Source organism: Microcaecilia unicolor, chromosome 5, assembly GCF_901765095.1.
Source record: "Microcaecilia unicolor chromosome 5, aMicUni1.1, whole genome shotgun sequence".
NCBI lineage: Eukaryota > Metazoa > Chordata > Amphibia > Gymnophiona > Siphonopidae > Microcaecilia > Microcaecilia unicolor.
This window is the reverse complement of record NC_044035.1, coordinates 158,975,799-158,991,284: the sequence shown is the minus strand read 5'-3', so window position 1 is coordinate 158,991,284 and position 15,486 is coordinate 158,975,799. Positions and strand designations below refer to the sequence as shown.

The 15,486-nt window shown below is 43.5% G+C and overlaps 1 protein-coding gene across 2 annotated transcripts in view; it reads left to right on the top strand.

Annotated features, from left to right (window-relative positions):
• PPA1 (inorganic pyrophosphatase 1) overlaps positions 1-15,486 on the top strand; it is a 167,889-nt gene that overhangs the window by 67,324 nt on the left and 85,079 nt on the right. Inside the window, exon 3 of one of the 2 annotated variants that reach the window (XM_030203501.1) lies at positions 12,842-12,892. The exons of the other annotated variant lie outside the window; for it this stretch is intronic. Within the exon in view, the coding sequence (XP_030059361.1) occupies positions 12,842-12,892 (51 nt within the window). The remainder of the gene's footprint in view (positions 1-12,841; positions 12,893-15,486) is intronic. 2 annotated transcript variants of the gene reach the window in all.

Sequence of the window (15,486 nt, the reverse complement as noted above, 5' to 3'; positions counted from 1 at the left end):
TACTCCCTCCTTACCTGGTCCTCTTGACCGCTTCGTTCGACCACAGAGTGTTGCTTTTGAAAGCGGGACGTTACCAGTCGGGATGTCCGGCATGTTAGGAGATTCGGTCTCCCCTGGTTTGGAAACCACCCTCAGTCCCGCTATGCGGACTCCGCCTCCCCAGCCGGTTGGAGCAAGCTCCTTTCTTGTTGACTCGATCGGGTCTCCCAACGAAGGTGAGAGGGACCCGGAAGAACATCGAGTGGAGGACTCGTTATCATCTCAAGTTGGGGAAACGCTACCACCGTGGAATGCGGGGAGAGGTCCCGAGGAACAGAGAGAGATCCATGCGACGGCATCTGAGAGGTTTGAAATGCCTAAAGAACTAATTGTTAAACCAAAAGAGGTAACTTTAGATAAACTATGGGATTTGGTTTCTGCCTTGGGACAAACTTTCCTGAAACAAGCAAATGAAATTGCCCCAAAGGTAAACTTATTAGAGAAAGACTTGGGAAAACTGGAGGAAAAAACTAAAGAAATGGATAATAAAGCTGACAAGGCTGAGCAAAGAATAGCAAAAATGGAAACATTACAACCTTTGATGATAAATGACTTGGCTAATCTTCGAAAAAAAATGGAAACATTTGATAATTATACTAAAAGTCATAACTTAAGATTTGTAAATTTTCCCAAGATACAGACAATACCTCCTCTTGATATGTTAAAGAGATATTTCCGTGAAGTTTTGAATGTATCAGACCAGAACTTGCCACCATTTACTTCTGTTTATTATGTCCCAGGAAAAGAACTGAATCCAATTCCTGAAACTCCAATAGATGTATCTCTTTTGCTTGAAACTTCTGATTCTGAATTAGCAACGGCTGCAACCTTGGTTGCTACCGTTGCTTTGTTGCCGGATAAGGGTTGGATCTTCCGTCTTTTCTTTCGTAACAGAGAAAAACCCTTTTTGGGCTGTAAGATATTATTATTTCCTGATGTCTCTAAGGAGACAAGGAAACGGAGGAAACAATTTTTGCTCCTTAAGTCTGGCATAATACAGTTGGGGGGTACCTTCTTTTTAAGATACCCCTGCAAGTGTATAGTAAGACTTGATGGAAAGAAATATGTGTTTACAGAGCCTACGCATGCATCGGCTCTTATAGCCTCGAGAAAAAAGGACAACGCTTAATAAATAAGTAATACACCTCAATGGCACTTGCTTAATCCTGTTAATTTTTAACAAATTTAACTATTCTCCTTGTATTCCTGAATCTTGGATTCTTAGTTTATGGACTTGAGTATTAATGATTTCTTTACAGATTGTTATCTTTATTGTTATATGATATTTTTTGTTTTATGTTCTTTTCCGATCAAGATGTTTTCTTGAATGTTTGATGAAATGAATAAATAATAAAAAAAAAAAAAAAAATATCAAACAGACTTTTATTACAATGTTGTGTCAGTTGAACACAATTGACACCGCTACCAAACTAAACTAAAACTCACACTCATTTCATCCATTCACCAAACACCACCTGCGCCTAATGCTATATTGCACAGCTTTATACCTCATCAATGAACCATCTAATACATACTCAGTTTCCTACCCTCTTACATAGTTGTTACACTGCGTATTACATGTTAACCACACTCCCCATATACCCAGTCCATTGATCTTATTCATTTAACACCATGCTTTCCGCTTGGTTAATTTGATCACAAAGTCCATTGGCACTGGGTAATTGATTGCTAATATCAGTAAGTCCTCGCTTCCAACAAGCGCCCTTATGAATCTATGTGCAGGTGCTACGTGTTTGGAGAGTGATCCGTTAATCCATCAAAGTTGTCTCATATTCATGCCGGTTCCCCGATGCTGGACCGCATTTCAGAACATTTTCCTCAGGAGGAACCACCACCACACCTATAACATTTCGATAATGTCATCATTTTCACCTTCAATCTTCAAACTACAATATTACCACTATATAACCTGATCAGTTAACACTTACTTTTAATGATCTAGACGGCTGCACGCCAGGATGGAGCTCCCTCGGGGGAGGGCCACAGACCGCCGCACAGAGAGTTGCTGCGCATGGCACACATGACCACGCTTAAATAGCTGACAAGGGGTCTCCACCCTTATTGCATTAAAGGGATACTACCTTATATCCATTCGACCTCTAAATTGAGGCCGTTAGGTGCTACTGTCCCCCAAGAAAAAATATAACGCTGTTCTATAGCTAGCAAACTGACACTGATGTCACCACCTCTGCTGAACGGGGGTAGATGCACTAAAACCACACAACGGAGTTGGTCTATAGTATGATTACACTGCATCCAATGAGCTACTAGCGGACTTTCCTGTTTATTGTGCCGCAGGTTACTAATATGTTCCGCCAGCCTATTCTTGAGCTGTCTTTTAGTATGCCCTATGTAATACAACTCACATGGGCATATAATGCAGTAGACCACCCGTTCCGTACTGCAAGAGGTGTGATGTCTTAAAATGTACCGTTTGCTACTATGGGGGATAGGAGTCATAGATGTATCCCACTGATATCGACAGTACACGCACTTGCCACATGGAAAGTGCCTGCCCGTCATAATATTTCTACTAGGTCTTTTAAGTAGGTCTCCCAAATTTGCTTGACATCTGTATGCCACCTTGGGGCGCTTGCTGAACTCAGGGTGAACCGAAAGGACCTGCCATTATTTATGAATAATCGAGCAAACACCCATGGCCTTTTGAGAATACGGGATAACACATGCCAGGGTCCCATGAGGGGTCTTTAGCCTAGGTGAAAGAAGCCAAGGACGATGGGCATATAGGGCTCTTTTATAAGCTGTCTTGAGGATCCCCACAGGATACTCGCAGGCCATAAACCTATCAATCATGCTGCTGCTAGCTTGTTTCTTAAATTCCGTCGTAGATGAACACAAACGACATAAACGCAACAACTGGCCGACCGGAACACCCCGCTTAAGAGCATTAAGAGCGGAGGAGTGGCCTAGTGGTTAGGGTGGTGGACTTTGGTCCTTGGGAACTGAGGAACTGAGTTCGATTCCCGGCACAGGCAGCTCCTTGTGACTCTGGGCAAGTCACTTAACCCTCCATTGCCCCCTGCATTGAGCCTGCCATGAGTGGGAAAGCGCGGGGTACAAATGTAACAAAAAAAAAAAAAACTCTGAAAGTGCAATAGGGTGTTGCGGTCAGTAGGTTTGCGAAAGATAGTGGTCTCAAACCTCCCATCATTAGTTCTAATGATTTTAATATCCAGAAACTCAAGCTCAGCACCATTGATCCTAGAGGTGAATTGAATTTGTGGAGCCACCATATTCAGGTATTCAGTGAAGGTCCGCAATTTGCTCAAAGGGCCCCGCCAGAATAAAATAACCTCGTCAATGAATCTCTTCCACATGACCACTTTGCTAAACCACAATGAATTGAACACGTATTTCCTCTCAAACTGGGTCATATAGAGGCAAGCTAATGAGGGCGCTACCGTCGCCCCCATTGCTATCCCTTGGACCTGTATGTAAAACTTATTATCAAACTCAAAATAATTATGGCATATGACAAAAGTCATAAGCTGTTCCAACACTTTCATTTTAGACTCAGATATGTGCATATTAAAAAAGTGGTCATTGGCCAATTGTATGGCCTCATTCTGAGGGATAATAGTATAGAGAGCGGTTACATCAAGGCCCACCATGTAAAAGTCATCATCCTTCTGAGGCCCCATTTCCTCCAATAGCTGTATAAAATGCATGGAATCCCTGACATATGACTCCGTCTGTTTTACCAACGGATTAAGCAACATATCCATATATTTCGATAATGGTTCCAATACAGAATCACGGGTAGACACAATGGGTCCACCAGGCGGGTCCACCATAGATTTATGGATTTTATGGACAAAGTATATGCAGGGAACCTTGGGACATGGATGACACAAAAATCTTTGTTCTGCTCTAGTCAGAGTGCCGTCAAGTACAGCCTGTCCCACACATTTCTCAATCTCGCCCTGTAGCCAATTAGTAGGATCATACTTGATCTGTTTATAATATTGAACTTGCTGCAATTGACTAAAGGCTTCCTGCATGTACTTGTCCCTATCCATAATCACTGTGGACCCGCCTTTGTCGGCCCTTTGAATGATGATACGATCATTATCAGCCAATTGCTGGATACCCTGTCGTTGAATATTGGAAATGTTACTTCCACCTCTGGTCTGCTGATTTTCAATCTTGGCTAGATCAGCCAATACCAACCTTTGATAGGCTGCTATGCTTTTTGATTAAACTGAAATAGCACGTTCACGCTACGGGTGGGAAGTAATCCGCGCATGCGCGCAGCTCGCGCGCTAGAAGACTCTGGCAAAACTTTTGTTTATTTTGCTGGCAAAATGCCGATTCCTGGGCCGACGTGGACGTCAACCCACATGTGAGAACAATCAGCCTGCTGTCCTCGGAGGATACCTGCTACAGGTAAGTATCTTCGCTATTTCGTGAAACAGGAAGTTGCATCAGAAGGCAGGAGTCATCCAAGGAGGGACAGCCCCGGAACAGACCTATAGGGAATCTTTGTGTCATGATGGGGAGGAAGGTAAGGGAGGGAAGAACAAAGGAAGGAGATGCCAGACCCACAGTAATTGTGGTTTTTATTTTTTACCTCAGGAGCAAGACTTTTTACCGCTCCCGTAGGGCAGTAAAGTTTTGCTCCCGCACTCGTGGTAAACCTTGGTAAACAAAACATTTTACCGTGGATTGCCGCGTGTCCCTGTCACTTTCTAATTCCAAGGGGACATTCAAGATCAAAGTGTTCTGTGGGAAAATGAAGTGTCTCAGAACAGTAGAGGTTGATAGCTGAAGAACTACAAAACATTGCAGGCTATTTGTCTCACTAAATAAGCATAGATTTCTGAAGCAAGTTACTCTTGCTCAAATTGATGGTACTTTTTAGATGCATAGCTATCATTATACAGCTTCTTGGCAAACCCAAGATGTATTTTAAGACTAGAATCATACAATGTAGGCATTTGCCTTTTATTTAAATCTTTTGCTACCTTTCCCAGAGGGGTAAGTCTAGTAAATATTGAACTGCTACTATTTCTGTAGTGCCATCTAGACATACACAGCATAATATAGATGCATTTAAGAGACATTGCTCCATATAGTTTTCTGTCTACTCAAGATAGAAATACAGCCAGGAAAAGTCTGTCTTCTCTGTGGCTCCACATAAAACATTACACCACTTTGCCCAAGTTGGCAAAAATCCTATGGTTTCTTCTGACTCTAGTTTCAAAACTAGAAGTAACTGGAACTTCAGTCCTGTTTCAAGACTGGTGCAAAGGCCATTGCTTGGCTCCGACATGGAGTATTAGGGTTCTGAGCAGTGGCTACTATAAAGAGAGAAGATGGAAGAGTGTAAGAGATAGGAGGGGCAGTGATATGATCACATCAGTATTTGAGGATGTGAGAATGAAGGGTATTAGGAGCACTGAGGAATTAAATGTCAAAATTAAACAAAAACTAAAAGCAAATGACAGGGAAAAGAGACGGGGAGAGAGTTGTAGAGCAGAAAAGAGAAGGGGATAACATAAAAATACAAGCCAAGGGAAGAGATGTCACTGGGCTTGGGGCATTAAGGGACAAAGTTAGAAGAAACACATTGGAAGGAAAATGGTAGAGACACCACAAGCAGATACAAAACTGACAAGTGATAAGAAGCTAAACTTGAAAACAATAAAATCAGAATGAGAGACGGTGAGAGATTTTTCGTAGCATCAGCTTACACTGTTCTGAACTAGTGGGTGTTACCCTTCCCACCAGCAGATGGAGGTAGAGAAAACTGAATTTCACCAGTGCCCGCCTAATGGTTAGTGCAGTGGACTGAGATCCTGGGGAACAGGGTTCAATTCCCACTGCAGCTCCTTGTGACTCTGGGCAAGTCACATTCCATTGCCCCAAGTACCCAAACTTAGCTTGTGAGTCTGCTAAGGACAGAGAAAGTACCTGCATATAACGTGTACAGCACTGTGTACATCTAGTAGCGCTATAAAAATGACTAGTAGTAATACTTCCAGCAGGTGGTGGGCTGTGCTGTGATGCTCTGTCTATGACCTAGCTCCCCGGTCTGCTGGCCATGGCTGCATAGCATGGTTGAACCTTATGGCTGCTCCCAGGTCACAGTCTCAAGACCGTACCTGATTGAGTTCAGGAGCTTGGCTCCGCAGCCCCCCAGTCGCACTCCTTTAGTGCCACTGGACGAGGCTTGGGCTTGGTCCTGAGGGATCTCACCTGAGGGGTGGTGATCCCCATTCCCCCCCACACTTCTCTTGCCTATTCACTCTGCTTGGGAGTGTCCCCCACGTGCTCTCTCTGCAGCTCCTAAGTGCCTACCTTCAAGATTGCCCTGGGCAGTCCCCCCCCCCCCCCCCCCCCCCCCCACTCACACACACTGGTTTTAAGGAATACGGTGCTCTACTGCTCCTGTCACTTTAAGAAGAAGAAAAAAAAAAGCAGCCCTGCACAGGGAAATCCCCTACCTTGAGGTTGAGGGATTTCCCTGTAATTAAGGGGATTTCCTTTAATTTGTATCCTTACAGAGCCCGGGACAGCACAGGAGCCAGATCCCCAGGCCAAGGCAGGTTCGGGCAGCATGTCAGGCCTGTCCCTGCCCAACACGTGACCGAGAATGCCCACTGGGAAGTGCTGCGCAGTACTGCTGCTGGATCTGTGTGTACACAGTGTAATGGGCTGTTTATGACTTCAGAAAAGGCCCGGAGAGGAGGTGTCTTGTCTTATTGACAAGGTTACTAAGATCCTTGCTATGCTTCGGACTGGCTGCAGACCCCATTGAGGGGGATTCACTGCTGGAGGAGCTCACTGGGCTCCTTAAGCATTTTCCTCTTCACAAGGCTCTTATTTGCATGATGATGGCGGAGTGGGAAAATCGTGATAATCCGCCTAGAGGTGCCGGGGCTCTGGATTATCTTTGTGCCTTTTGTTCTGAAGGAGGTTGAATGGTATTGGTCCTTTCCTAAGGTGGATGCTCTGTCACAGCGGTCACTAAGGTGACTGCTGTACTAGTCTATGGGAGCTTTGCTGTTAAGGAGCTCCATGACATGAAGTTGGCGCACCAGCTCCACTTGGTGTTTTCTGTGTGGACATCCAATATTTAGTTTATGTGGCAAGAGCCTTGCAGTGGTGGTTGCAGCAGCTCCCAGAGTCCCTGGAGGTGACTTGCCTGGAGTCGGGGACAGCCTTTTTGACAGAGGTTCAGTATGATCTGGTCCAGTTAGCTTCCCACTCGGTGGCCACTTCTGTGGTTGGATGCTGGTGGTTGTGGCTTCACCACTGAGTGGCGGATGAGGCTTCCAAAAAGCTGTTGACTCAGCTGCCCTTTAGGGGGGCGGTTGCTCTTTGGAGAGGACCTGGAGAAGCTGGTTAAGGATATGGTGGAGGCATGGCCTGTCTGGCTCCCTGAGCTGCATCAGAAAGGCTCTCAGTGTTCCTCTTCTTTGAGGGGGCACACTTAGAGGGTTAGGGTGATTTTTGCCCACCTGCCGCTCTATGTCTCAGGGGGGACGTCCTGAGCAGGTCCTTCAAGCAAGGTTCCTTTTGAGGCTCCAAAAGAGCTGGCTCAGCTGCCACCTCCAGCGGAATGAGGGTGTGCTGTGCCCCGCATTGGTTCCAGTGGGAGTCAGGCTGGCTCTTTTCTTGGATGAGTGGGCCTTCATGGCCTCACTCTAAAGCAACAAGCTGTCACTTCCACCCTTCAGCACCTGTGCATTAATGGGGCGGTGGAGCCTGTGCTTCCGGCAGAGTGTAGCCTGGGACAGTACTCCATATATTTCGTGGTCCTCGTGGTTCCTTTATGCCATTTTAGACCTCAAAGGAGTCAATGCCTGTCTCAGGGTTCAACCTTTTCGGATGGAGACGTTGATAGCCTTGGTGCAGCCAGAGAAGTTCCTGACTGCTCTGGACCTCACAGAGGCTTATCTCCCATGTCTCTATTGTGGATCATCACAGGAGATATCTGCACTTGTGTGCTGGGCAAGCATTTTCAGATTTGGGCCTTGTCCTTTGGCCTGGCTATGGCGCCACTAATGTTTTCCAAGGTGGTGGTAGTGGTGGCGGCGATGTGTCTTCGATGCCAGGGGGATTGGGTTCACCCATACCTGTATGACTGGCTGATTTTGGGAAGAACTGATCATTCCACTGATCAGGTCATTTCCCCCTCCTGGAGTCCCTGGGTTGGGTTGTGAATCATCCCAAGAGCCATCTGTTTCTGTCTCGGGTTCTGGAGTACCTGGGAATTGCTTTGACACATGTTGGGGGATGGTGTTTCTCTTTACAGCGGGCCCTGTTATTCCAGATCTTGGTATGCTGATCTCTGGTGCCTGCTGGTAGGTGACCTCTTCCTCTGCTCAGGGGGTGGGGACTCCTTCAGCAGAAACTGGTAGACATGGATGATCCAGAACTCTTTTGGCCTACGGTGTAACCATTGAAAGGCAGGATTTAGAGAAGCGCGTAATTAAACTCTGGAATTCGTTGCTGGAGAACGTAATAAAGGCGGTTAGCTTGGCAGAGTTTAAAAAGGGGTTGGATGGTTTCCTAAAGGACAAGTCCAAAGACCGCTACTAAATGGACTTGGGAAAAATCCACAATTTCGGGAATAACTTGTATAAAATGTTTGTATGTGTAAGTAGCTTGCCAGGTGCCCTTGACCTGGATTGGCCGCTGTCGGGGACAGGATGCTGGGCTCGATGGACCTTTGGTCTTTTCCCAGTATAGCATTACTTATGTACTTATGAGTTTTCCCCCCACAGGGATTTCTGTTCTGCTGTGGTCCAAGCAGACCTCCACATCCCTGGCTTATGTCAGGGTCTGGCAGGTTTTTGAATCCTGCTGCAGGGAAAGGGCCCTGACATTTTGGGGTTCCTGCAGCAGGACCTGGAGCAGGGACACCCGTAGATTCCCTGAGGGTCCAGGTAGCGGCACTTTCTAGCTTTCGTGGGACGGTAAAGGGCACTTCTTTGGTTCGGGTGGCTTGATTGTTGAAGGGAGTGATGCACTTGCACCCTCCACTTTGTCCTTTCTTTCCTTTGTGGGACCTCAGTTTTGGTTCTCTGGGTGTTGTCAGGGGCTCCGTTCGAGCCCATGGCTCAGCTTCCATCAAGGACATAGTACAAGAATAACCATACTGGGTCAGACAAATGGGTCCATGTAGCCCAGTACCCTGCTTCCCAACAGTGGCTAATCCAGGTCACAAGTACCTGGCAGAAACCCAGATAGTAGCAACATTCCATGCTACCAGTCCCAGAACAAACAGTTGCTTCCCCATGTCTATTTCAATAGCAGACTATGGACTTTTCCTCCAGGAACTTGTCCAAACCTTTTTTAAAACCAGGTACACTAACAACTGTTAACATCCTCTGCCAATGAGTTCCAGAGTGAAAAATATTCCCTCCTATTTGTTTTTAAAGTATTTATTTCCATTTACCTTCATTGAGTATCCCCTAGGTGTTTCTCATAGCGATCACCTCTGCTCAGTGGGTCTCGGAAATTCAGGCCCTATCATGCTGGGAACCATATCTGTCCTTTGTAGAGGATTTGGTGTCTTTTGTGTAAGGTTCCATCATTTCTGCCAAAGGTGGTGCCTCTGTTCCATGTGAATTGGGAGGTGTGTTTGTCTTCCTTCATAGTGGGGGGGGGGGGGGGGGGGGTCTGCTATGGACTGGAGGCTTCATAAACTGGATTTCTGGAGGGTGCTTCTCTGGTACCTGAAGGAGAAGGAGTTTAATCTCTGATCATCTCTTTATGCTCTTTCATGGCCCGCAGAAGGGTCAGGTGGCACCAAGGCGTCTATTGCTAGGTGGATTAAGTTTCAAGTTTTATTAAATCTTGATATACAGCCCCAAAGTGCACTATCTGAGCAGTTTACAATAAAATACAATTATAAGACATGAAAGGAACTACAAAAAGATAAAATAGAGAAGATATAAGAAAGAAATACATTCACTAAAAGCATACTGCTATTGGACTGAAGGACCACTTGACCAGGGCTCAGGGGGTGTCCTGGGTGAAGGCTCGGACTGTTTTGCCTGAGGAGATTTGTAGGGCGGTGACATGGTCTTCGCTCCATTCCTTGCAAAGCACTACCAGTTGGAAGTTCTGGCCAGGGTCTGTTTGGACTTTGGCAGAGAGGTCATTCAGGGGGCCTTGTATTCCCCTGCTCATTAGGTCTGCTTCGGTACATCCCATTGGTTCAGAACAATGTAAGTTGATGTTAAGAAAGGAGAAATTACATCTTACCTGATAATTTTCTTTTCTTTAGTCGGGGTCACTGTTCTGAAATCCCAACTTTGGAAGACCTCTGCTTGGGGTTCTTTATATGCCCTATCTTTCCTATTAGAAGTAATTGAAGAAGAAAAAGATCTGATTCTAATTGGCAGCCATACGGGGTTCCTGTGACATGGCTATTCCCTGGTATGTGCAGGATAGTGCCATTCTGGGGTTTTGCTTGCTTATCATTGCAGCTGCAGTGGTTGATGGGACTGGGTGTGTGCACAAAAAGGGACCTTCTAGTGCTTGGGCCGAATCATACTGGATTGCTCCAGAGAGCACCACAGATTATAATTGGTGATGTTACTCATGCAATTCAGTTTTCTCTACCTTCATCTGCTGGTGGGAAGGGATAGCGCTTGCTGGTTCAGAACAGTGATGCTGACTAAAGAAAAGAAAATTATCAAGTAAGACATCATTTCTCCTTTTTAGCTGTTTTTTTTTTTAATATATTTTTGCTTATATCTTAGATGATTTTTTCCTGGAAGTTGGCATTTGTTATTTTAATAACATCCCTATATATTTTTTTTTAATTTAAAAGATAAAAGGGATGGGATATTTCAGATGCAAGCAATGAAATAACTGCATACCCCTCCCTCCCATGCAAAATGAAAACAATAAGACAGCAAGCTTATAGTTAAAATGCAGTCAAAATGGCTGTTTTCAGAAGTGAATGGTGTAATTTTTCATCATGTGCAATATTTTTAAAGCCATAATGCTTCTTGTCCTGAAGCTATATTCTGAAATGTATTAATTCCAAATATATTTATTCTTGTTCTAGGGAATAACTTGTTATATAATGTTTTATTGTTCAACTGTGCTACAGGAGGGAATTAAAAGGGTCCTAGTCACTTCTTTCTCTTCATAGCCATCAATATAATTGTTTATTCTGAAACGACGTAAAACAGCATGTTGATTTCTTTTGGTTTTGTCTTTTTCTTTATGTATTATACTGTAGTGTTATTTGTATGATTTCAATTGTTCTGTTTGCTATTGTAGTACTGTTTTCTTACCTTGTTACCCTCAAACTATAATTAGCAGGCTACAAACAGTTTTTTAATTAAAGAAAAAAGTTGTTTCCCATAATCCCTCTTGAAGTGGAGAATTAAATTAATGTGTTTGCTCCATTTCAAGTAGACCCTGGTAACACAACTGCAGAAGTCAGACATTCTTAAAACAAAATACTCAACTTCCAGAAAAATAATTTGCACATTCATTTCTTTCTTGTTCAGAGATTTGCTTTCATGGAAACAAAAAAACAAACTGTGGATCCTTGACAAATATAACACAGCTTCAGTCTTCTGCCTTGCCCCTGCCCCCCTTCTCCAGGCAGATAGCAGCATCTAAGGAATAACACATCCTGCCACAAGATATAATTATGGAAACTAGTCAAGATAACACATTTTCCCCTTTACCTATTTTATCCATAATTGCCCTTGAACTGAAGCAACATTGCTGAAAATTATTATAACCAACTGCTCTTGTTTCAGAGAAATCACGAGAAAAAAAAGAAACTACATAAAAATGACCTCAGAACTAAGTATCTATATCAAGATTTACCCTTGAGTTGAACAGACTCCTGGCAACCACACATGAAGGGACCTTTCTGCCCCCCCCCCCCCCCCCAATGTGTGTGTGGTTTTTTTTCCCATGATACATGAGTGGTTTGCCATCACTTTCTCTTGCGTAGCGTGAGGAGCCACTGTCACTGCTGCCTGACACAGGGGGTATGAACTGGACTGGCCAGAAGCCAGAACCTACCCAGCACTGGAACCAAGGCAACGGAGTGCCCAGCAACTGACCTGCCCTGCCCAGCACCACTCCATTTCTTAGTCTGCTACTCTAAGCATTACGCTACTCCACTCCTTATTGTGTATATATATCAATACCTTTTTCTATGCCCCAGAGGATGGAAAGAGGTGGGGGCCAAAAGGTTACACCAAGGCTGTGCATGACCCACAACCTCCTCCTTCTAGGAAAACTGTTCCTGCCCAGTAAGTCCTCCTTGTACAAGTTCTGTTTTTGTGGAGCTGGAGAAAATGTGGGTTTCGTGAACCTGTGAATCTTACACAGGAAGAGATCTACTACAGTTCTGTTTTCTGAAACTAGATAAATGGTGATGGTTTTAGAAATTGGTGACTTAAAAATGTATTCTGCAACTTTGTGTTAAACGAATGCTAAACGTATGCATTGAAGACTAATAACAGTGTCCCAGCACTTAAATATTTTAACTAAGTAATTGGCATTTCTCCTAGCTGGTGCCTTCGATGGAGGCAATAGGAGGGGAGAGATTGGGTTAGGGAGCAGAAGTAAACCAGTATCTGCTGTATTGAAGGGAAATGGGCAGACAAGATACGCTTGGAGACATTTTTCGACAACATACACTAATTTAGCATAAACTAAAACACAAGCGCAAGATTATTTTTTTAAAATGGTCTTGGCTGTTATAAAAAATTTATTAAAGCCTACTTTTTATTCAAAAGAAGTATAAATTGTTGTATTTTTATATTAGGACAGCACAGGATGCCTAGGGATAAGACCAAGGAATCAAGCCAAGGAACAGGCAAGTTGACAGCTTGAAGCCTATACTTAGCATTGCTGTTCTTTCCATACTAACCCTGTTTCTTGTTAAGTTGCTGATACATGGCTATGTAGGGGCATTCTAGTGGTACACATAGTAGTACTTTGTTCAGTGAGTTTTATCACTGACCATACATGAGTGAATCCTTTCTTCCAAATTTCAAGTCAAGTGATGAGCCTTGACCTTGTCCCCGCTAGCAATGAGCAATCTAGAGAAACTGTGAGTGTCGTTTACAAACCTATGGTTTCCTAGCAGCATTGTAAAATAGAGCTTGCTCTTAAAAGATGCAAATTTGGTGGAAATTTGTTAACATTTTCTAAAGATTTTGATTTGGGGAAAGATTCTCCACAGAAATAGTAAGAGGTGTAGCTGAATAGGTTAAACAGATGTTGCCAAAGAAATGTGTGGCATTTTTGCATGCCAGCTTGTGCTATGAGCATCCTAATTCTTTTAATCCTTTTCTTTCTTAAGCAATGCATGTCATAAAAAAATAATGTATGTACTTAAAATGATTTGGGACATTTTTAATTTTGCCATCTAATTCCTAACTAATCTATTACTGCAGATTGCATTCATAGTAGCTTTTCAGTTTTCACAAATTTTATCAACTAAACACTAAAGGTACAACATGTTAGACTAGGACATAGCATCAATATATATCATAGCTTACAATGTTTTTAAAAAGTTGAAAAGTGCACACTTAAAAGGCAATCTGTAAGCTAGCACCTAAATCTAGGCATCAATAGTGCACCTAGTTTATAGAATAGTAGCACTTTGCGCATGGTTGGAGCCAATAATTGGCAGTTAATGCGTGTAACTGCTAGGTGCTATTCTATAAACAGTGTGCTTAATTTGCTTAGCATGCAACTGTCAAGGGGCGTACACACGGGCAGAGCATGGGTGAGTTGCCAAGCAATGCATGCAACTTACAGAATACTATCAGCCATTGACCTATTAAGTAGGCGTGTCTGACATGTACGCACCAGTGCAGCTTTGTTCTAATATTCTATAACATCTTAGGTGTGCCCTTGAGCCGTTATAGAATTGGTGCAAAGTGTGCCCTTTTGTGGGCACCTAAAATGAGGCACCAGTTTATTGAATTGTTGCCTTAGTTTATGGAGACTCGTTTGAAATAATTATGGTAAAGTATGGCTTGTTAGGGTAACAGGATGTGAAAGTGAACATCTAGGTGGGTGTAGTGTGGGTACTGACTGGTGCATTTGTGAGATGCATATGTATCTGAATCTGTGGTATGATGTGCATGTTTATTTCTGTGGTGATAATTCAGCTGTTTATATGTGGATGTGTGAGGGTGGAGAGTTTTTGTGTTTGCAGCATGTGTCAGGAGGCTGTGCATAACTGTGTGTCTCCTCCCTTGCACTCGCCACCTGCCCCCACCCCCATATATTTACCCTATCTCTCTTCTATTCTCATCCTTCTGATCTATCTTCTGCTTTTGACACTGTTGATCACCGCCTATGCGCTTGGATTTCAGGGCTCTGTTCTTTCCTGGTTTTCTTCTTATTTCTCCCATCATGCTTTTAGTGTATACTGTCTGGTGGATCCTTGTCCACGTCTATCCCACTATCAGTTGGTGTACCTCAGGGCTCTGTCTTGGGACCTCCTTCTTCCCTCCATCTATACTTCTTCCCTTGGTGCTCTGATGGTTTCCAGTATCATCTTTATGCTGATGATTACATCTCCACACCAGAAATTTCAACAGGAATCCAGGCCCAAGTATCAGCCTTCCTGTTTGGCATTGCTGCCTAGATGTCTTGCTGCCATCTGAAACTAAACATGAGGAAGACTGAGGCCCAGATGCACTAAACCTAATGAGCCAACAATGTGGGTTTTATTTATTTATTTATTTATTTATTTATGCATTCTTGTATCCCACTATTATCCAAAAACAAGTTGCGGTTCAAAGTGGCTTACAATTTACAATTTGGTGGAGTTACAGTAGTGTTGTGCAGGGTTGAGAGGGCATCTATAGTTCTTGTGGTTATTCCTAGAGTTTTTGAATAAATATATTTGAAGTGGAAATGGTAGTGGTAGCTTTTGTGTTAAGTTGTAGAGTTTTGGTGATATTTATTCATGTAGTTTTTGAAGAGAGAGATTTGAAAGGAAGGTGACACTGTCTTTGTGATTAGCTGTAGAATTTTTTGAAGAGGTAGGTTTTCATTTCTTTTCTGAATTGGTGGAGATTTGTGATGCTTCTTATGGTTTTTGGTATCGAGTTCAACCATTTGGAACCCAGGTAGCTAAGTTCTGCTGTGTAGATAGTTTTGGAGATAGTGTTTTTGCAGTTGGGTAGATGTAAGAGTAGGTAATTTCCTTTTTCTGGGCTGGCTTTTCTTGAGTTCTACAAGCAAAATATAACTGGTTTAGCGAGCAAGTAGTAAAATGAGACGTGCACAAAAGAGTTCTCCAAGCTATTTTTCTGTCACAGTAGCAGCTAACGAAAACAGAATGCAAAGCTATTATAATGAACTAATTACTATACAAATGTGCATGCAAGGCGATGGCACAGCCGTTTTATGACTCGATTCATAGAATCAGCCCCCACTTTTAGCGCT